The sequence below is a fragment of the Anser anser genome (assembly GCF_964211835.1).
Source record: "Anser anser genome assembly, chromosome: 26".
NCBI lineage: Eukaryota > Metazoa > Chordata > Aves > Anseriformes > Anatidae > Anser > Anser anser.
Genome location: NC_139747.1, coordinates 3637330 through 3659887, shown reverse-complemented (window position 1 = coordinate 3659887; position 22558 = coordinate 3637330). Strand labels below are relative to the sequence as shown.

Here is a 22558-nt window from a genome sequence, read left to right as displayed (position 1 = left end):
ACACTTGGTCATGTTTACTAGAAGACTCCAAACTTGCTGCCAGCCATTGCACAGCAGGCTATTGAGCAAAGCTTTAAGGTCTACAACTCAAAACACAGCCCCTCCTGTGCAAAACATCAGGTGTTATCTTTGGAAAGTTATTGGGATAGCTCTCAAATTATCAAGATGCACTGGCACGTGTTCAAGTCCATTTCTATTTAGCATATCAGTTAAATGTAAAGTGATAAGCATGCGCTTCAAGGCGTAGAAGTTGTTGGGCTCAGCCCTGTGTTTAAAATTAGGGAGGTGCTTCACTGAATCAAGAAAAATCTAATTCCTCTGGATTTCACCATCCACATCCACGAGGATGCATTTTGTATACTGGAGTAGCTGCTCTGGTCACCAGAGACTGATTCAGTAATTGCAAAAACAGGTGATAGATAAGAGTTTGTCAAGAGCCTTCAATGGTGCTTCCTCGTCTTATAACTCACTCCTGTAGCTGAGGAGTTAGGTGCAGTTCTTGCACCTAAAGGCTGCAGGTAAAATCATAGCCCCTTCCCAGAAGTTATGCTGTACCAGACCTTGTACACTAACCTGTTTCTGAAGTGATATTTAGCTCCACTTCAACAATGTACTTAGAATAAACAGGGAAAAAAAATCAACTTTCTAGTGGCTCCCTTTCAGAAAATCATAGAATCATAGAATCATAGAATATCCTGAGTTGGAAGGGACCCTTAAGGATCATCAAGTCCAACTCTTGATACCGCACAGGTCTACCCAAAAGTTCAGACCATGTGACTAAGTGCACAGTCCAATCTCTTCTTAAATTCAGACAGGCTCGGTGCAGTGACCACTTCCCTGGGGAGCCTGTTCCAGTGTGCAACCACCCTTTCTGTGAAGAACCCCCTCCTGATGTCGAGCCTAAATTTCCCCTGCCTCAGCTTAACCCCGTTCCCGCGGGTCCTGTCACTGGTGAAGAACAATCATTTTCAGCTCTTGGGAAACAGCACAGAACTGAATAATCTAATCTGGTTTTCTCTAATGATGGTTTTCAGAAGAAAAGATGGCAAGCTCAGAACACTGTGGTTCGGTGTTGGATTCATCCCTCTTCAGCATTTAATAGGGTACTGCATAAGGATAAAGAAAAGCCTTCCCATTCCCAAAATTCACATGTATCTAGAATTCAGGCAGCGTTCCCTAAACTTGAAAAGAACAAAACCCTTGATTCTCATGAAGGCAAAGAATTGATTTCAACAGAGTACCAAAGAACTTAGACTCATCCAGATGCAGTCTGTGGTTGCGAATCCATCCAGCCGTAGTCTAGTTGATCATGGTGGAACAGTGGCAAGAAGTCCATTCCTGTTCTTCTGCTCCCACCACATCTCTCTTAACAGAAGACATTTCCTCAAGCTGTTACTCCATCTTCTGCAAGCGATGCAATTTCCAAAGAAAACTGAGAAATAATTCAAGATTTAAACATGAATTAAATTATTTTTAACCCCCAGAAATGAAGATGTTTAAGTTGCTACCTGCTTCTTGGCAGTAATTTACGTGTCAATGGATTATGTGGGGTTTTAATACCTAATTGTTTTGTAAGTCAAAATGAACTGTTGCCATAGCAATCCCTACATGCTATCTAAGATGTATTATTAGTGAAGTGTCTCCTTAAAGACAAAGCCTACCCAAACACTCATTGACAGTTTCAATGAGAAGCCATAAGCTAAGCCATACGTCTAAATGTCCGCACTCTCGAGACATCGCAAAACCAGCAATTCAAAAGAGTCAAGAGTGCAGACCACTACTAGCCATTTTTTGATGACCTGTTTTACAACAAAACTCTCATATAGTTGATGTTCTTTGTGCATTTTCTAGCAGGGAAGTATTCTGGTTTTAGGATTTTTTAATTAGTATTTTTATTTTTTAAACAGCTTGCTTGACTTGTACTGTAACATAGAGAATTCCTTATGAACTACGACATTTTAGTCCTCAAGTTCTTCTGTCAGTTTATTAGCACTAGCCTTAAAGTTCCCAGTTCATTTTCTGTCTGCCACAGATTCCTCCACAACTATCATTTGAAATAATAAATAGGCTTTATGATTTGTTTCTTTTTTTTTTCTCCAATGCAGAATGTTAGTGCTTGTCTTCAAAGAGCATGATGCAAACCTGAGAACAAATTAGTCCTTGGGCTCATCACACTCTATAAATTGATATGCTGAGAATAAGCATCGCTAGCCATGGTGACTGCAATTCTCCTGCCAGTCTCAACATGCTTTATCAAAACTTGTTGCCTTAAAACTACGTGATGTTTTAAGGTTACTAATCAGCAATGTCATCAATTAGCTGGTGGTCAAAATAAAGATAAGAGATTGGGTAAATTGCTTCAGATGTGTTAACAGTACCTGGAAAGATAATAGATTAACATGACATTCGATGGGTAGGGATCAATTTCTATCAGGGCATTTGTGCTGGTGCACTGCAGCCCTCATCCCTCTTCTTATTGGTGGTTTCTTCACTCAGGAAGAGGTGGCAAGAGTGTGGCAGCTGGACACAGATATAAAAATGCTTGCACAAGTGCAGTGATGCCTACGTGCAAATGATCATTCTAAATTAATTAAAAGTTTGATGCAAAAATAGTTAAGAAACCTTACCTCGGGACATGCAAGTCAATGAAATCCAGTATTAACGGGTCATCCAAATTGAAGGTATCAAGCAATTCATTGAGGAAAGTTTATATAACGAAGCAGGTGTCTGTGCTGAACTACGTTCTTCATGTCAGAGGAGACGAAGGAAACACATCAACAAAGCTCTCTGAGATGCCAGGGTTCAGGTAACAGCAGCTTTCTTATATTTTGTTGTCCAGAGTAATTAAGAGTTGCCGGGACAGCCTGGAGACCCAACACCAGCTTTCTGCAGGATTACAGGAGTCATTTCTCAGCCTAAAGAGCTGAAAAGGAGCTGTTGATAATGCTTTACCAGCTAGATTATTTGCAGTCCTACGTACACATATTTCAACTTTTGAAAGGCACTTAACATTTCCCTTGATCTAAATAGATTAAACAAACACTGTCCTATTGTTACTGCAGTGTTGCTCATGTCATTTCATCTTCAAATTCTCTTCTATACTATTTCTACAAGCAGAAATTTCAACAATTTGTAGTTGAAGCCCTTTAGATTTCTCTGCTAAACTACAGCAGCATTCCTTTACACCTCCCAACTCCCCAAGGACCCTATATATCAAACTACTCTTTCAACTCCTGCATTTCCAAACATTTTGAACACCTTAATGACTTTTTTCACTGGACCATAAAAATTATTTATAAATTCATTTTAGGATATTAACACAACAAGAAACTCATAACACAATGTGAAACACAAATTATATTTACTGGAGTATAAAAAATTCTTTGTGTCTATGTATACGTAATGAAGGAAAAAGCCAACTGCTTCTTAAAATGGACTCTTATTATAAGTAATCACCAACTGCAAGGTGAGGAGGTAATGAATTATTTGCTCTACAGTAATTTTTTAAACAAACAACTTGACAGGAGAGAGCAGTACCTTCTAAGACTTAATTTGAATTAAGTACATTTGGTGCGGTTGCAAAGAATGATCACAGCGCTTTATCCAGTATGTTTCACATCTAAGTAGCTGCAGCATCTGCTTTCCTCTAAGTTAATACTAACACCATGGGCTATTAATCTTTGTTACCTCTCCAAAAGCGAGCAAGGGAAATCACCCCAACACTGACATTTCAGGGGAAATATTTTTTAATCAAGATTCATATGTTATTAGGGCTCCAGAAGAAGGAGAGGTTAGTTTTTACATAACTAATGATATGTGAAGCACTGACAGCTGGTAGTCATTTTGGAAACACTCAGCTGTTGAAGGCATAACTACATAAACACAAACACATTCAATCAGACGCATAAAATTCTAAAAATTAAGTTAAAAAAATATGAAAATTGAAACTGAATTCAAACTCCTCAAAACACAACCTGCAGAGTTTTGACCTCTGACTCCCCAGAGTTGTGTGCTATGCTGTTAGGTCGATACATGGATAATTAAAAAAAGGATCGTACCTTGGGCATGAAACATGGCATGTAAAACAGGGTCTCTCTCCAGTTGTCTCTGGTTGCAGGTATTCCTCAGCCCCAGTTTGCCCTCCTCAGGAGGCTTACAGCTGTAGCTCATCCTGTGGCACTATGGTACAGACATTCAGACTCACACAAAAAAAATGTCCAGGGGTTATTAGCTAACAACTCTTGGATACCCTTCCATGCCCACCTGGTCACCTTTAGGGCATCACCTCAGCCCATTTTGCCATTTTACCATCTTTTTCTCTCTCCGTCCATAAAACACTACCCCAGCATCACACATTCTCTTTCCCCTTACTCAAGAGCACAAACTGAGAATAAGAGCTCACCATTAATGCCAAAGGACCTTTAAAGGATGATGATATCAGAGAGAGCACGGGAGAGACACCAATGTTTTCAGTACCGGTGGACCAGGATTCTCTTCTCTGTGGGAAATGGGTCATAACATCTCTTTTCAAGTTTATTATAAAGTATTTCAAAGCAAGGCTTAATCTGCCAGATCTATAATGCAGATTTTTAGTAGGATCCTTGTGCAAGGGAAAGGACATAAACCACCTGCCTTTGAATTCAGATGGAAACACGGATGATCTAAATCATCCAAGCCTAGTATATAAATGAAAAGCAACAACCAGACCAGGGACTGATCCCTGGAGAACTTGGTTATGATTCACTGTGGAAGATGAAAAGCTGTCTGTGTAAACAAATTGTTTATGGTCTGTTAAGCGAAAGTAAAACCAATGGAGTGCAGCAGATGTAATTCCAGCTGAGGATTCAATCTTACAAAAAGTGCACGGCTCTGACCCTGCAGCCCTTTTTCATAAGAACTTTCCCGGTAGACACGCAAACAAGCAAGGACTGCAGTATTTGCCATCTGTGCCCAAACGGCCCCCAAAGAGAAGAGTCAAAGCTTGAAGGAGCACTTTGTGTTCTGCCATTTGAAGAAAGGCAGAGAAGCTGCAGCCAAAGGCAAGCTCTGGGACTACAACAGCATAACTCGGTTCTTGCGTTGCCACCATGTTCATCCAGACAAACCCTCAGCTCTGCTCTTTCGGGTTCCAACCTCAACTCATTTAAGAGCAATCTCTTTATTATTTGATGGGCACTGGAGCATGTTCATAAGCGAACCATAAAGACAAGGGGCGTTTAAACTGTCAGTCTCATGAGTGACTCCACAACCCGCTTCCTTCTTTGCTCGACCCCACCAAAACCACACCACTGGAAGGACCTAGGACATCTTCTCCAACTTGAGCACAGGTTTCAGATGATCTCATGGCAGCAGGTATATTTAAATACTGCCGGAGATCCTTATGTTTGCCCTCCCATTCCCCCTTGCCATTTTCAGTTTATTTCCAGACATGATCGCATTCAACCTAGAACTTCTTTGTTAATCAAAGGAGCTGGTATTTCCAAGGCTCCAACGACAGCTGCACCACCCTGGGTGGAGGCAATCTGCGCAGACAGGAGCTGTGGGGATTCAGCTAATAGCCCCTGATGTGCTTTCATGCTCAACTGGCCGCCCTTATGGCATCCTTTAGAGCACTACACGGAGCACTTCTTCACTTTGGTTTTAAAGCTTAAAAACCTTCAAGCATTTCCTGTTTACAGGTTCATGATAATTGCTACCGCTGTTCGATACGACGAAAGGATAAACACCGCACCCAGCATAGCTTTAGGGAGAGGATTTATGATTGCATAACAGATTTGCAGGTAAAATAAGATATTTCAAATCCATTCTCCAGTTAGATGATCCCATCATCTAACTGAGTTTTAGGGTTTGTAACCACCCCATGGGTACTAATTAAAACTGGTCTCTGCAGGCTTGTACCACAAGAAATATCAGCTCTCCTAACCGAAGATGTATAAATAGGTGTTTGGCACTGAGAAACATTCAAACAAAAATCCAATCAAGCATGAAAAATAGGATGCTAGAAATAGAAACACATAAATGATGTTAAGTAGGAAATAAGTTAGACAAGGCACGCAGTGTTCAAAAGTCTGTCCACTGAGCTAGGAGGAGTTTGCTTAACCCAGATAATTGTCTCTAAGAAAAAAATGGAAAAGATTATGAAATCTGTAGTATTTTCCTACTTGTCTGAGATGCACACACAAATCAGCTGTCCTAATTACTTCTGAAGGGGATAACATTTAGCTCATTACTAAATTAGTGCCAACAGCAGATAGGGAAGATGCCACACATCTTCCAACTCTTAATTTTCAAATGTATCTCTAAGAGCATTGTCTAAACATCCATATCTCCAGAAGGCAAAAAGCATTCATAATCACAGGACAAATCTGATCTTAATAAGCAGGAAATCATAGAAGCTTCCCACATCTGTTTTCCGCTTACTAGATTAGCAGTGGTGTCACATCTGATGTCATGCTGCTGTACACTGACTTTCAGCAACCTACAGCTTTTTTTCTTCCTTTCCAAGGAAGCATTTGGAAGCTACTTTTCTTGGCAAAGAACGTACATATTTGCACATCGTGTAATCAAGGATATCTAAGAAGTGACAGAAGTGCATAACCAGGGATAAGGGGAGCCTCGTTGCAAATACCTTCAAGGCCTGAACCTCCCTGTTTTCCCAAGCAGTGTTTCTTGGAAATATTTGTTACAACCAGTTTTGGTATCGGCATTTCCAAATTCAGGGTGCATTTGGGTCACTTATGTAAAAGCCCCTCACTCTGGCAGTACTTACACACCTTTTAGCACCAATGCAGGGAACCTAATTCACATCACCAGTTAAAGTTCCCCCTGCAAGGCTGCTTGCGCTGGGATGGCATCTTGTACATAAGCAACGAGGGTTCAAATGTGTGATATTTCATTAGCAGACATACTTACACTAACATGCACGGTAAAAGGTCAGGACTTTCATCTTTTATCTGGGAGATTTGCAGGAGCGTACGTGGCTTCTAGACCCTTTTGAGTTGCCCTCAAGTCGGTCATCTAAATACCGGGCTAGGTGACAGGCATCCTGGTTCTGCAATTCCAGCAGAACAGGATAAGTTAAAATTTCTGTGGATGTCTAGCTCTTGCACTGCTTAGACAATATTAGCAGATTTACTCTGTGTATCCTAACCTACCTTAGAAATGCTCACTACACCTGAAGGACTCCAGTCTTTGTTTCCCACATCGCAAAACCTTTTTACCAACGGTTTCTGAGAGCTAGGCAAACCCATCCAAGGTTTTCCCTTTCTTTTCCTTTAAAAGCAGAGACTTTGCTGTACACCAAGAACCATGACCAGTAGCTGCATATTATTTCTTATTCTATCACAAAGAGGCAAAGGACAGGCTAACTCGCCTCCAAGCCGAGAGGTTTTGTTTTCAGAGCAGAACTTGCCATTCTGCTGGAAATGGCAAAACACCCAGACTTCAAAACATCCTCTCATCCCCAGTGCAAAGCAAACAAATACATTCTCCGTGACACAAGCAATTAACCCTGAAGTCCTTCACTTCAGACACAAGTCAACCTCCTCTCTTCTCCATCACTTTATAGAACAAAAGTCTCAATTTCATGTTTTGGCCTCATCAACATATCCCATTTCAAAAAAACTGGCAAATTACCACATGAAATATTACAGTAGATTTGTATTTTCCAAAAATTGTTCTTTTTTTTTTTTTTTAGAAAGTTTTCAGCCAGTTACAGCTACTCCCCATTACAAAAAGCGTATCTTAATATCAGATATTCTTGGAATCCTCACTACTAGACTGTTTTTTGAGTAGTCAATGTTAATACTATCCATAATCTTGCTTTCCAAAGCATCTGTATTTCATAGAGGTTCCTACTGAGGTTCACGAAGAACAGATTTGTTTTGTTGGCTCTCGCTTGATATCAGTTCACAAAAATGTCAGCGCAGTTGCTTAATCCCTGTGGACCTCAGGTGAGGTCGAAGAGCCAGTTTATCTGGGATGACTCTCCTAGAGAAATAGCATCCAGCAGCCCACAAAGGTTCTCTGATATCAAACAAACATTCGCCTTCACGCAATCTTTAAAACTAAAATTTTGCATATTTAATTAGACACAGATGAAGGGAAACATCCCCAAGTCCTACGGGAGCAATTGTGCAATTATGCACCCAAATAATTATGTTCAGGAGAGCTGCTGTGAAACTCAACTGCAAGATTCCTGATTTCTTCCACCTGTGTAACCGAGTAGCCCCTCGGATGCCTGGCTACAGAGATATCTCAGGTGAAATCCGCACTTTAGAAATGAAAGAGCTCAACTCCTGTAAGATATCCTACAACAGCAGCTGATTTTGAACACTGCTCAACACCACACATTCGTGCAACCTCACCTGCTGAACTCGGCCATGCATTTGCAACACAGTCTGACAGGATAAAAATCAGGTTTGGGTTTTGATGCTGAATCCTCTCTTGGCCTTCCATCAGACGTAAACTCAGGTCTTCAGGGACCAAAACAGCAATGCTTAGAAGTTGATGCAGGAGACGTAGCCTAAACAAACAGCTCTGCCGACGAAGAGGGTTGCAGAGTTCACCCACACATCCTGGAAAGCTTAACAAAGTCGTGAGTAGTCAAGTCATGACTTTGCCGTGGCTATTGCAAGCTGGCAGAGCAGCCCCAGAAAAATGTTTGCTACTGGCTGCAAACCAGGCCAGCCTAATTTAGGGCAAGGTGTTGTTTGGTGACTCAAAGCCTTTAAACTTCACACTTTTTCTGAAGCTGTAAAAAGAGTGCTGGATGATGTTTCGGCACACAGGTTCTTGTTAATGGAGAGGACTACGTGTACTAGGAAAAATTCCTTACGAAGTCTCATCACAGAATGTTTTCTATGCTGAAGAGCACTATGTTCGGCTTCAAAATATCTATTTTCGCACTTGGGCTATTTTATTTCCCTACTGTTAAAATAAAAATTGGCTAAACCACTTCAGCAGTGCCCGTCATGCACTTCCTTTCACCTGCAAATCCTAAAGCTCCGATTCTCTTCATTAAGCCACTGACGATATAAAGACAGACTGCTACGTAAACCACCATCAACAAAGATAAATGCACAGAAATGATATAGAAAGTGGCCTGCAGCATCATTGCAACACAAACAGAACTTTCTGAAGAGGAAATTCATCCAGTCACTAGGAGAACTCAACACAAAACAATAACGACTTGAATTTTAAAAGCCCTCCTGTATCAAATGCTGCAGAAGGATTCAAAAGCCTTTCAAAACTTCATAAATCATTAAAAAAAGACTCCACTCCACACAGATAGAGCCATCAACTCCACAAGACAACAAGAACAATATAGTTATCAAACACTTCTCTCTGCAAAAGTACAAGTCCAACTGAAGGTCAATCCGATAGCTTGCCAAGCCCAGTTTGTCTCATAGAGTATGCTTGAAAAAACGTTGAGCAGAGACAAGCACACAAGGACTTGTCACCCATCCTCATAACAGGGTTACAACACATCTTTTCAGAGCTGGAAGTACCAGCTGAAACACTAGTGAATGTACCCTCCAATAAATCCTTTAACCCTTTTTAGAATTAACCTGTATTTTGAGTTTCTGCAACATCAAGTTGCCAGGGTCCCACGACTTAATCACTTTTCTTAAACATTATTTCTGTTTCATTTTTTTTTAAACTCACTGCTTTCTAATTTTATCTAGTGCCCCTCTGCTTCTTGTATTACAAAAAAAAATATTATCCAACAGTAATAATTTCTTATGTCTTCTCCTTCATCTCTTTCTTCTTCATTTCTATCATTTCAGCTAAACTGAAGGCCATGCCTCCAATCATCCTCGTGCCACACAGGGGCTGGAATGCGATGGCAAAACAGAATGAGGATAACCAAGCTGTACTCCTAGATGTTTATTTGATCTTTAATAATAAAACTAGTTTAAGTGTAAATTCAGGGAGGGGGAAGGGTGGAGATTTCTACTGTCCTTCCCTCTGCAGTACAGCTTGGCATGACCATTTCTACAAACTTTCTCAGAAAAATATGAAGGAGAGCATAGCAGAAGTGGTTACTACATCTCCAGGAGCAGTTCCCTACACCAGCATTTGCACCTTCCCCAAGCACCAGGCAGTTTAACACTTGTCCAAGCTAAGAGTTGCCTCGCATCCTGATCTGAGCGTTTGGAAGTCAACAGGGAGATTACAGCTGCTGCAATTAATCCAAGTGTAAAAAGATCAACAACAGTCTATTCATCTTTTATTCTCTTGTAACTGACTGCAGTTAATGCTACCAACACCTCCAATGATACACAGTCCAGGTCCAACAGCAGCTTAACTGTTCCTACATCCTCCAAAATGAGACACTTGATAACTGAATATCAGTTTTCCTTCTCCCATACATCCCTGCATATCCGTGGCGAAACTTGATTTTCTTCCTTCCTGTCGAGGAACGCTAGTCACAAATGTTCAGCTTATATTTAGGAAAGAAAAGGTAAAGGGTGCTTCTGAACCTGACTTCATGGGCCAGGTTTGATGAGGCATCAAGTCTTTTTGGGGTGTTTCTATGCAATACATGCTGTTTCTTCCATCAGATATCCAAAATCACGAGTGACATACTGCCAGAGATCACTTTTATTCCACAGGACATCAAGGTCTTCAAATGACACAGCTAGGTCCAGAATAGAGCATGGAAAATAAAGAAAATACACTCTTTAATTTTGTGGTGCCATTTACGCCATTCGCCCCGCCATCCTTTTCCTGAAAACCCACAGTGATGGCAACAATGCAAACGATGACGTTTCTTGGAGCAGAAGTGCTTTGTAAACAAATAGCCACAGCTTGGAGTACAAAACAAGCGGCTCCAACTTGAAACATTTGGCAAGGTGCAGGTGCATGATGACAGTGTGTTAAATTCATTATTCAACACGCTGCAAAGCGTAACATGTCAAAGTGACAATTTATACTATACTTACCTCCAGTCAAAGATATTAGAACAGAGCGATGGGTGCTTGAGCAGCAGAAGTGATTCAGTAATAGAGATATCCAACCTGCAACAGCAAAGAGAAGTGCTTACCAGACTTAAACACCCTGATGCCAAAGGGGGATTAAAGGAAGTGTCTGGAGCCAGAACAATTCAGTGAATAAATCCATTGCATTTAGTTCACACTGTCTTTTGTAGAGGAATAAAGTATATAAGCAATTATATTTCTAGTATCCTTAAAGCTTCATATGAAAGAGAGTTCCCATGTTATATCATACAGTACTTCCCTTGTATTCTTAGTGACCCGAAGAACCCAAGGGTATTTTCTGCACTTGAATCTACCCAGACACAGGCGTAGGAGGTCTCCTCTGTGTTCCCGCTGCTGGGACCACAGCCCAGTACCCTGGAGGTCAGCAGAGCTGGGTTATCTCCCCAGCTTTGCTGCTAGCCTGGAGGCTGACTTGGTGGTGAGCAGGTCCAGCTCTCTGCATGTCAGTCTGTCCAGTCGTAAACTGAAGGTAACACTGATACTCACTGCCAAACTCTTGGAAATGAGCTGAAGTGAAACATATTCTGCTAGGACAGGCATCACTGTTGTGGTTAGTGTTGTAATTAAGCAAAAGACCTTGTCATTTCCCTTGTCAAAGAATTCTCCCAGCTACAAGCAAGCAAAACTTCCCCCAATCCCCCAAAAAACAACTCTTACTTAAGGCATAAGTTGATAAACAAGAAACCTTAGCTGCAGGCACACAGCATAAAGGCAACGACCACCTTGAGAGCCCAGGTAACTCAGTCCTTATTGCTGCAGCAGCCACCGGTGCCACCCATGTTACACAGCCACCGAGCAGCAGCACAGGGCCACTGCTGGTGTTTATCGTAAGTCATTCACCGAAATGGATGTTACACGACGTTAGAAGTATGTTGGGTGTCTGGGTGCAATAAAAAATTAATTTACCATTCACAAAGCTTCTCATTTAGTTAAATCAGCTGTGTTTCAGCTACATTATCTGTATGTTTCTAATGTATTTATTCCCTATATTTTTGCAGAGCTGGCTCAAACTGAGCTTTATTTTTTTTTATTATTAATTCAATATAATTTCTACATATTCCTGGGAGTAGACCATGGTGTAACAATTGTGCTACCACATTGCCATCTCCAGGCAAGCTGAAGAACTGTGTAAAAAGCACTTTCAGAATTGAGTATATATATCTCTTTTTAAAAGAATATATTTTAACATTTTTCAATTAAAAAAATACAATTTGTGTACTAAAATCAGTCTTAGAAAACAGAATGCCATAGCTGTATATTATTCCTAAGCTGACAAACCCTCATTAGACGAGTCCATACCCTCCTATCAAGCTACTCACAAGAGCTCTGACTGACAAGGACAAAAAGTCAGTCACTTCGTATATGCAACACACATTTCATTTTAAAGTATCGTGTCACATTAAGACTTCCAGCAGATTAATAAAGAGCACTATCAAAGACATGCTCTGGGTCGTACTTTGACTGGCAAGAGCCAGCCAGCACCACGTTAAGGCTTTCTCAATCTCACACATGCTTCTGCTGAAAAGCAGCTGCACACTATAGCTGTGCTGCTCTGTTTTAAAGATAACTAAGGTGTTCCAACTAATTACTCTACCCTTCAAGCACCATGATGAGAAATGGCATATGTAAAATTTCTTGGAAGCATTCTTCACTCGGCAGCCTCCTTGCTTTAAAAATGAAGGGAGCAAGCCTAATTGTTAAACCATTCAAACACAGATTAAGACTATATTTAAAAAAAAATTTCCAGAATTACCATGGTTCATAACAGAATAAGAGGCAGGTTTACAGGACCATAATACAGCTGTGTGAGATGCAAAAATGTGCTGATCCTCACTTGAAGCAACACAATTTCACGCTGCATCAGCAAGTTACACCTCTTGGTAGCTGGGACCCTGCCAGTTACACAGTTGCACAACAGCAAAGACATTATTCTGCCAGAACCATGCAAGATCTGTAAAACTGGTGGGCACTCTCACATGGGAAAGGACCTGGAAAATTAGAGGTTGGTCTTCATAGATGTTCTGTTCTTGTCCTCCTTGCCCACTGCAAGCTCCCTCCAAAGGTGGCTAGTAGCTCAGCACTGGCTGCAATTCATAGTGTTTCCCAGGTTCAGCTTCTGAAACTGAAATATGGGCTTTTAGAGAAAAGCCACGGGCAGTGAGATGTATGTTTCTTATAGAAACACCTCCCTACCAGGGCTGAGGAAGGAAAATAAACCACAAAAAGAAAAATCTTACCTCTAGAGGCACATAAAACTTAAAAGAAAAAAAGGATTCATTCCAGAAAAGAAATTCTGTGCTTTATGAACAGCAAAGCTTCATTACCTGAAAAAAAAAAAATTAAAACTGTAGCCTTAGACTATACTCAGTTCCTTCTGAACTGCTTCTTGCAGGTAGAGGTGAAATTGTATAAAAGTTATTGGATTCCTCTATCTTTCACCAGCTACAGTGATGTATATCATCATGCCATGTTAGCAACACTTACCAGTATAAATGAAATGCACTTCTCTGGAGAAGTATAAACCTCATCTACTCCCTAAGCAAAGATATGCAAGAAGTTATGTATTTTTTTTCTCCTCCAGTGATAACAAATCTGATTGTTACCATATACACGTATGGCTTTGCTCAGCAGAAGTCGGATACGTTGACCTGGCTCTGCTCCCACACAAGATGGGGAACGAGCTGTCCCGACAACATTAACCTTCGCGGTAAAACAACTTGTTTCTCAGCAAGGCTTATCATCTTGGGCTCCATTTTGTGATAACACCATTTATACCCCTATGCCAATATCAGAACAATCAGTTCAATTCCAAAAAGTAAAGATGAATCACATCCCCGTTGGAAATAGTTGTATTTCTACGGTGAATACAAAGCAGAAAGTTTCATGTGCATAGGAAGCCTCCTCTCACTACTGCTTGATACCAGTGACAATGTGTGCTGCAGCTCCATAGCTCTTCAGAAAACTTTGTGCACCACAGCAACTAGAAAAAAATAGCTAGTTCTTTGAGGGATTTTGGTTTTAGCCTGCAATTTAACTGAACAGCAAATTATTTAAGTTCCACTGGAGGAGCGAGAGAAAGCATCCGTCAAAACACACTTCACACGCTTAGCACTTACTTGATGTCAAATCAAAACATTTTGTTTTGTTCTTCAAATCATGAAACCTAAGAACAAATTACCTCAAAGTCAGACTCTACATATTAAAGCTCAGGTGAAAAAATGGTGGGTTTTCTGGTCGTTTTATTTGTTTGCTTTGTTTTCCAAACACTGATTGCAGCTCTTCAGACGTTAGAAACTAGTTGAGAAAACCAAAGTTTACACTGGCACTTAAATAACCGTAAAGGTCTTTCAGAGAAATTTAGTTACCTTGTGTAAAGCTTGGAGTGATGCAGTGTTGTAGGAGGCAAACAGTCTTTTACAGCTGGGCAAATACTTCCCAAATTACTGTCACAGCCCACATTTTCCAATTGGCTTTGGAACAGTGCTGGAACTCTTCAGAAACCCAAGTTGCTAGGTCACTTCTGAAAAGGAGACTTCAATACTTGAGAATATTTTATCCAAAAGTAAAGCCTCAAATTTATCCAAATTTTATCCAAAAGTAAAGCCTCAAAGCCTCAAGAAACAATCTAGTAATTTGCAAAGGCAAAGGAAGGGCAGCCCCAGCCCAACTTTTGGATGCAACCCTCAGATGTAACACAAGCCACAAGAATATAAAACACAGAAGGCATAAAACACACATCCGAATTAACTCAAAATACACAACGTTACTTCCAGTCCTGTCAAAACCACCCAGCTTTCCGCCAGCAGACTGTAATTTGCCAGTCAAGGTTCAGCACATGCTGTGCTACCTCTGCAAGAACTGATCTCGCAAACCACACCATACCCCAGCACACTTCTCCAAGGGAAGTTTGGGCCCATAAGTTAACGCAAGTAGAATCAAAAGGCACCAAGTGGTTCTTAAAATGCACAGAACATTTATTTTCTCTGCACTGTGCAAAAAAATAAGCTTAGATCGACAATTGGAAAGATATATATGCATATACACACATTCAGAAGTGTCACTGCAGTGTCTCTGGACTTCTCTATTCCCTTGGGCATGACTAAATTAAATTTTCAAATTAAATCTCTCTTGATTTACAACAGCAAAATGTAACAGCATTACACCACAGCAGCTCAGCAAAAAGGACAGTGTGATGTATCATGAGGTGTGGTGCTTAGCCTGAGCACTGGCCCCTCAGAGAAGAATATATCCCAAAATTAACTGAACTACAGCACCCATGCAGGAGCCAGAGGAACATTTATACGTTTACCATGTTCGCTTTCAGTCTAAAGGGTGTTTTTCTCCCCCATTTCTACCTTCTATGCCAAATCAAGAAGTTGAAAATATCATCAAACCGTTCTAACCAATAAATTCATAAGCACGAAATACGAATACAAAGTGAGGACAAAGTTATCACAAACACGATGAAATGATGGCAAATGTAATAAAGGTCAAAACAGCGTAGTTCAACGGTTTGACTTCCTTGACCAAGTTTTGGATATTCAACCCTTGATAGCCAATGACAGATTCTTCCTTTATTATTATTATTATTGTTATTATTATTATTTTTCAACCAGCCTTTTCACCATGGTTCAATGGCAACCTCTAGAAATCATCAGCCAAACACAGATTAAGCTGAGGATCCATACAAAGCCTATGTACCCTCCATATAACAAAGCAAACAGAAAAGACTCACCACTGAGGACCCGTTTAAAAGCAGAACGGCAGCATGATGTGCTCTGCTTTACCAATGCTCTGTTTCCATGGGACACTAACAGTCTAGGCAAAGCTACAAATTAATTCAGCTATCATTTTCAAACTCATTTCTCATCTCGTGAAAAAATGTATGCAGCACAGAAACAAACAGTTACATGCTTCTGAGCATATTCAATGAGACCGTTTGACACAGTGTTGTAAAGGGCATCCAGACCTGTTTATTTTGACTAATTTCAATAAACTATTGTGTCTGCATCTGGAAACACTTGACTCCATCGCTTTCGGAGGCAGCTCAGTTTTCCAGACCCCTTATTTTCCATTCCTCTTCAGTAATGCCTTATTTTCCTATTTTCTCTCATTTTATTTCACCTTGACGTGAAGAATTTCCTCTGGATCACTTAAGAAAGAATATAGCAGTCCGGAGGGAGTCCAGAGGAGCTGTTTCCATGGGGCATGAAGACCACCAACATCCTATCCATATCAGTGACTACAGAAACTAAGAAATGAGCCAAGGTAAAAGACATCTTCCTATAGCATTAAAATGAAAATATATATATATATAAATAAAACAAATTTACACTAGCCACATACCCTGAAATTATACTTTCTTCATCTTTCCAGAAGCACCAAGCATGCTGTTTCTGCAGGACACAGACATTGCTAGGCTAACAATCCAAGTTAGGTATTTATAGTGAACACAAATATGTGTTAAGTGCCTTGCAGCTCCTATGTCATTTATCTGCAAAATCCTAGAGAGGCAGGGAGGCTTCATCCTCCTGCTGAGGAGGACATAAGGAGGTGTACAGCTATTTGCCAGGTACTGGCAAATGTTGAAGGAAAATCCCCTCCTATGTCAACCTGTAGCACTGCTTCCTGCAGAGTTTTTATTCTAATTTAAACTTACCTGCTCTTCTGTGAGTGAATCACAGCTCCCAAAACAATTTTGCTGTCTTAGAGAAAAGAATGCAATAAAATTAAGGAAAAAAAAATCAAACACCTTTGAAGATGTGGCACGATACAGGAGCAAAGAGACCGATTACTCTCATCTCACTCACTCTAGGTCCAGAAGCAAATTGCACAGCTCTGTCAGCACAGCACTGCCCCATGGCTAATAACCTGTGATGCCACACTGCTTTCTGACACAAAGAAAACCTCCCTGCACAACACCATCCTGTGCCCTCCGGCTGTGTGAGGCTCAGTCTCTGCTTTCACTGCATGGCAAAAGCGTCCACAATGCCCGCTCTCCTCTGCCGTACAGATCTGTCCTAGCACAGAAGTGGAGAGAAGCCCCAAACTAAGCATGACAGCAATTAAAAGGTATTTGAGGCACGCGGACGTGGCACTAACAGACATGGTTTAGTGTTTGATCGTTGGACTTGATGACCTTGAAGATCTTTTCCAACCAAAATGTTTCTACGTGGTGGAGACTCTGGTCAATCCAATTGATCAGGATGGGGAGGAAGGATCTAGCCCCATGTTCTGGGCTGCAATCAAACTGAGGCAGAAACATTAAATGCCCTGCGTGGGTTAGCCTCCTTGGCAGGAGAGATGAGCCAGGTAACCGCAGCTCCTTCACCATCACTGCAAACTGCATTTTCACGACTGCAGAAAACTGGATGTAAAACTCCCATCAGGCGAACAGACAACCCTTATGCTTCTGAAGAGCCCTGAGTTCTGTGAGTGCGAAGTGCTATGGATATTACCCTTATTATTTGCAGCTATCAGTCAACTACATTTCAGCAGCACTAAAAATTCAGTCAAAGCAAAGTCTCAGCAGAATCGCTCCAGAACAGGTCACGCTACACCACGAGTATTCTCTCTTTCAGGACCGATTGGCTGATACAACACGTACGAGCCCTAGCTCAGCATGCTGCTCTGCTAATGCTTCCTCCTGTACCAATTATACTCTTGTATGTGTTAATGTTACACGAGAAATCTTTACAATTACAGTAAATCACCCACTCTGAATCCTGCAGATAACATTTTTTAATGAACATTCATTATAGGAAGAAAATATCTCCTCAGACAAAACCGTGGAAAAATACAGTTTTATGACATATGAAATTCTGGCTTTCCCTGTCTATCTAGGATAATTTGTTTTGTAGATTTAGCCCAAGATGCAGCTCTCGCATACATAAACTGCCAATGTTTTAGACTCCATCCAATCAATTGGTAACTGGGAGACCAAACAGTGTCACTAATGTTTTGGTTTCAACATACAAGCCAAAGCATTCTGTCAGAGCTCACAGAGTCCTTGGCACGTCCTCTGGTCAGGATCAGCTCTGCAGCCATGGACCCATCAGCCACACAGCTGCCACATGCTGCAGCACAACCCTGAGATGCCAGCATCTAAAACACATCGCTGAGACACAAGGAAGAGGCAACACGGGTCAGTGGTGAGATCAGAATGACCATTAGCAAGTGTCACAACGCGTTTAGCTGGCACTACCTGTGGCCGAAGCAAGCCATAGGGAAAGAATTTACTTTGGTGCACCCGTAAGCCCAAGACCCACTGGAATACATCTAGGTAAAAAACACACTATGTTCTATAATCTCAGCAGGAAACTAACCTGAAAGTATAGGTTTCCCTTGAATAATTTCTCAGGCAAGCCGTCTGCCAAAGTTTGCATCTAACCCACAGGATATTTCATCACCTCCCACAGGCAACCTCCACCAGTGACGGAGATAAGTGGGCACTGCTGCTGTTAGGAGGATGAGACCTCACAAACAGATTTTCTTCCAACTGCTGGGAATGACCGGATATTTATTTGTGGTCTCTGGAAATCATTTCGATCCGAGCCCTTATAATTAGCTGCAGCAATGGCTGAGAAATTATTTATGTAAGAATCATTGCTCTTGCATTAAGAAGGTGAGTTAGAAACCAGGAAATCACACCAGGCTGGGGTTGGGGACGAAGGCAGGACCAGGGCAGGCTTTGCAATAAAAAAATAAAGCTTTTCATCTGTAAGCAAGCTGAATAAACAAACACTGAAATCAATCCCCCTTAAGTGAAAATAATACTGCATCACTAAGCACAAGCAAGCTGGACCAAGTGATAGAACAAGTGTTTAAAACCCTATCAAAAAATAGATCATAAAAAAGCAGTTTACAAATTAATTGGTAGAAGTAAACCATTGAAAGCAGATGGTTTCACAGTGAATTTCTGGGCAAATCTTTTACCAAGGAAACAAAACAAAACACCTAAAATGCATATTCATAGGGTGAGGAACATGGCCAGCGAGTGAGGCAACCACTTCATCTCATGTTAATGCAGTAACAAGGTACAAGGCTTTGGCCTTCTACTGTCTTTTTGTCACAGCACAGCTCTGCTACTCCTTAAGAAAGTATAAAATGCTAAAAAATGTTGTGTCAATGTTGTTTATTCTGAAAATAAGCAGTCCAAGTAGAAAGTGGGAAAGAAAGGGAATAGCAAAGCCACTGGGCATAACTACATGCTTACTAAGGAATGCTCCTGCTTGAAATATGGAGTCTATGATGCATCCATGAGCAGCTTTATGTCACCCAGTAGAAAAAATGATCTGGTCATTCATTAGAGGGCAGGTCTTCATAGATGCAACTGCGCATCAACTGACACATGAGAAAAAAGAACCTGAACAGAATAAATAATTAGATGTGGTGATTTCAAACAGCTGTGAAGTCACTTCTGTCATCTGACGCCTGCTTTGGGGAATCTTGGCTTGGAAAAAGTGTACTATGTGGCTAAAATCACACAAGAATCATCAGTAAGGCAACATCTGCTTCCTTGTTTCTCAAGTGTCTGAGGCCTAATTCAATGCGTGTGTTTGGCATTCCAGGTTTCAGTAGATATCTATTATATACTTAAGAATAAAGCTAAGCAAGGTTTTTAATATGCACTGTACAGCAATGAAGCTGACACAAAACAAGTGATTTCACTTATAGGATGCTGGAGCTGAAATATGGACACGAACTCTTGATTAGAATAACCCAAACTGAAGCCAGAAACAAAGTGTCTTTCCCACTCCAACTCTCTTAGACCAATTTAGTTAATAAAATAGTAACAAGATCAACAAATTCTTCAACAATTTGACATGAGTTAAAGCCATCCTACCCACTCCCAAGCACCACAGAATAAATTGGATCATGCCATCTTAAGGCAAATTGGTGGTCTGCTCCCTCCGCAATACTTGCTGCATTCCATCACTGAATATTAGTGACTGAGCTTTATTTGGTTACAGGGCAGGGGGGAAGATGAGTCTTCAGAAGCTGTTCATTCCGTAGAAGAGAGAATCAAGGCATTTACAAATTGTGGTAGTAAAGTCAGGGAACAGCTCAATTACTGCATCTGCTGCTACTGGAAACAAAACTATGTGCCAGAGGCATAATGAATAACGACTGTGGCACGTAAATGAAGAAAATAATTCCAATGGGTAATGAAAATCAGATGATGTATTATAACCGTAAGAAAACTCAAAGAGCTCACTGCAAGCAACACGGTGGCAGTGACAACCAACAGGACTTAACCTTCAATTACAGCTCTCATGTTGTAGCTGCACTGAAGGCAACCGGGGCTCATTGCATGGCACCACCCCAACGGGAAGCAGCTTCGGGGAACATGGGCCACCCCAGTTCCCACTGAGGTGCCAGCTGCTTGAATGGGGGAAAAACCACCAATGTGTTAAGCAATGGCCACATTGCATCACCTATTTCAAAGGTCTTCCCTGCACCCTCTTATTTCATTGTTGGTTTTTGTTTGTTTGTTTTAAATCCAGTCCAGGTTTTTAAGTCTTCCCTGCTTGAATCCCTAGAAAAAACATTCTAAGAAATATTGCTGTTACTTCTCAGTTAGTTTTCTTGAAAACCATACAATAGAAGAGTAATACTAAACAGTGGTAGGTGGAAGAACAATAGACAGACTCCAACAGACTTTGGTGCAAAGATTAATAGATGAGTGAGGCAGCATCCCTGCAGATAAAGGTGGGTTAGTGATAACTTCAATAAGTCCTTATCACACATTCCTCCAGGTATCAAAAAACAGAGGAACAAAGAAAAGGGTCAAAAGAAAAGTATAATTAATGAATGGTGGGGAATTGGAAGAAAAGAGATAAGTCTCTGGGCTTTAAAATGGAAAAGGTTTTGGTAAAAGAGCTTTTATCATCTGTCTTTTTCCCCACACTACAGCAAAACAATCGCAGAGAGAGGACGAATAGAATGTGGGAGCAGGAGCTAAACTGGGCTGGATATTTGACATGGGATTTGGCTGCACAAACAAGATTTAAGGAGCAAGTTATCTAGTCTGATGTGTTTCCAAGAAAATAGCCCCCAGAGAGATTTACCAGGAGGTCCGCTAATCTTGGGTCTCAAGTCCTTCCAACTGGTTTTGAAATTCAAGACAGCCTGGATCAAGCTTGGTTGGAAAGAGAGGGAATTGATGTTTAGACAGCTTTGTGCCCCAAATCTGTGCAAACTGTTACTTATGCCATAGAAGCAGTCAGAAGCCTCAGGTGCTAACCACAAGCAGGCTACCCTGTGTTAACTCTACCTGTAAGAATACACAAGTAATTACAGTTGATTAACTAGATCACATTATTAACTCGATCCATAGGGAGACATAGGCTATTTTCAGCATGACAAAACCTTCTTTTCTATGTCACCCAGAATAGCCATCTATTCAGCAACTTTTACATGATAAAGAGAGATGGATTTGAGCCAATGAATGAAACCTTATGAATGAACTGAGTGAGGAACGACATGAGCATCCAGAAAAAAAAGCTTAAAAATCATAGAGCTATGTTGCAAGTGTGCTGCCATCACTGGGCTCGTGGTGTACGTGTTCCACTGGATACTCAAACAGAAGTGCAACGGCAGCAGTGATTGCAGAGACCAAGAGGACCATCGTTTTGCCTACAGCATCCGTATTACCTGTAGTGAATCCTGAGAACTGAAGAGGCTGCTTCACTCCTAGCCTTAAGGGGAGCTGCAGGGCTGCCAGTTAGGGAGCAAAATGATCCTTTTATATGTAAACTTCTCGTTGATTTTCCAGATCAAATGTGCTATAGTGAGTAACACAGAATCTCATTACAGCATTTCACTCTATTTTTCAAGAGACACGCCAAGTGAAAGCCAACTTTGAAATCACGTATTTTGGGGCAAGTGTGTGTGGAATAGCTCCTCCTCTCTAAATGATCATCTTTTTCCAGCCAGTGCACTGCTCTTCCCCAAACTGTTACACAAAGTGTTTGATGGCTGCATAATTAAAATAGCCTTAGGAGGAAGTTCCCAGAGAGATCCCCAAGAGAGCCAAGTGCCCAAGGCTTACGGACTTTTCAGCTGAAGTTAAGAGCACACAAAGTCTTTGAAACAAATTCAGCACGAACAAAGTCATCACAACCCCACTACAGCCACCAAAAAAATAAAAAGTCCCTTTCTCCCCAGTCACTCTTCCTGCTCTGTGCTTCTCCTAACAGAAATATGTGGGTAGTAAACCAAAGCCTAACCAGCAAATAGCTGATTTTCATGAAACACAAACTGCTTAGGTTGGTACGGTTTTGGAAAGTACCACTTGCAGCTGTCTAACCCATCCCTGCAGCACAACCCTATCTATCTTGTAAGCCAGCTGTGGAATCTGCTGTGCAAGCACTGGTTCACAAGGCTGTGCTCCTGGTGGCTGGAGGGCATAACCCCATTAGCTACCCCAAATTACACAACCCCTTCCCCAAAGTCTATCAGGACTATTCCTGCTAGCTTCCAGCTCCAGGGACAGCCTTGAAGAAATAAATGTGTTTACAGGAACTTGGGAGTGAGTCGACACAGATTTCAGA

General features: G+C 41.1%; 1 protein-coding gene across 1 annotated transcript in view; it reads right to left on the bottom strand.

The window, feature by feature from the left end:
- The window catches only part of LOC310886873 (uncharacterized protein), a 227951-nt gene that overhangs the window by 167264 nt on the left and 38129 nt on the right, over positions 1-22558 (bottom strand). The window contains exons 12-17 of the mRNA XM_083812047.1: positions 10947-11021; positions 8367-8584; positions 6913-7051; positions 4059-4179; positions 2628-2923; positions 1242-1432 (exon numbers count right to left, since the gene is read on the bottom strand). Coding sequence (XP_083668173.1) covers positions 7014-7051; positions 8367-8584; positions 10947-11021 — 331 coding nt within the window. The 3' untranslated portion in view covers positions 1242-1432; positions 2628-2923; positions 4059-4179; positions 6913-7013. The remainder of the gene's footprint in view (positions 1-1241; positions 1433-2627; positions 2924-4058; positions 4180-6912; positions 7052-8366; positions 8585-10946; positions 11022-22558) is intronic.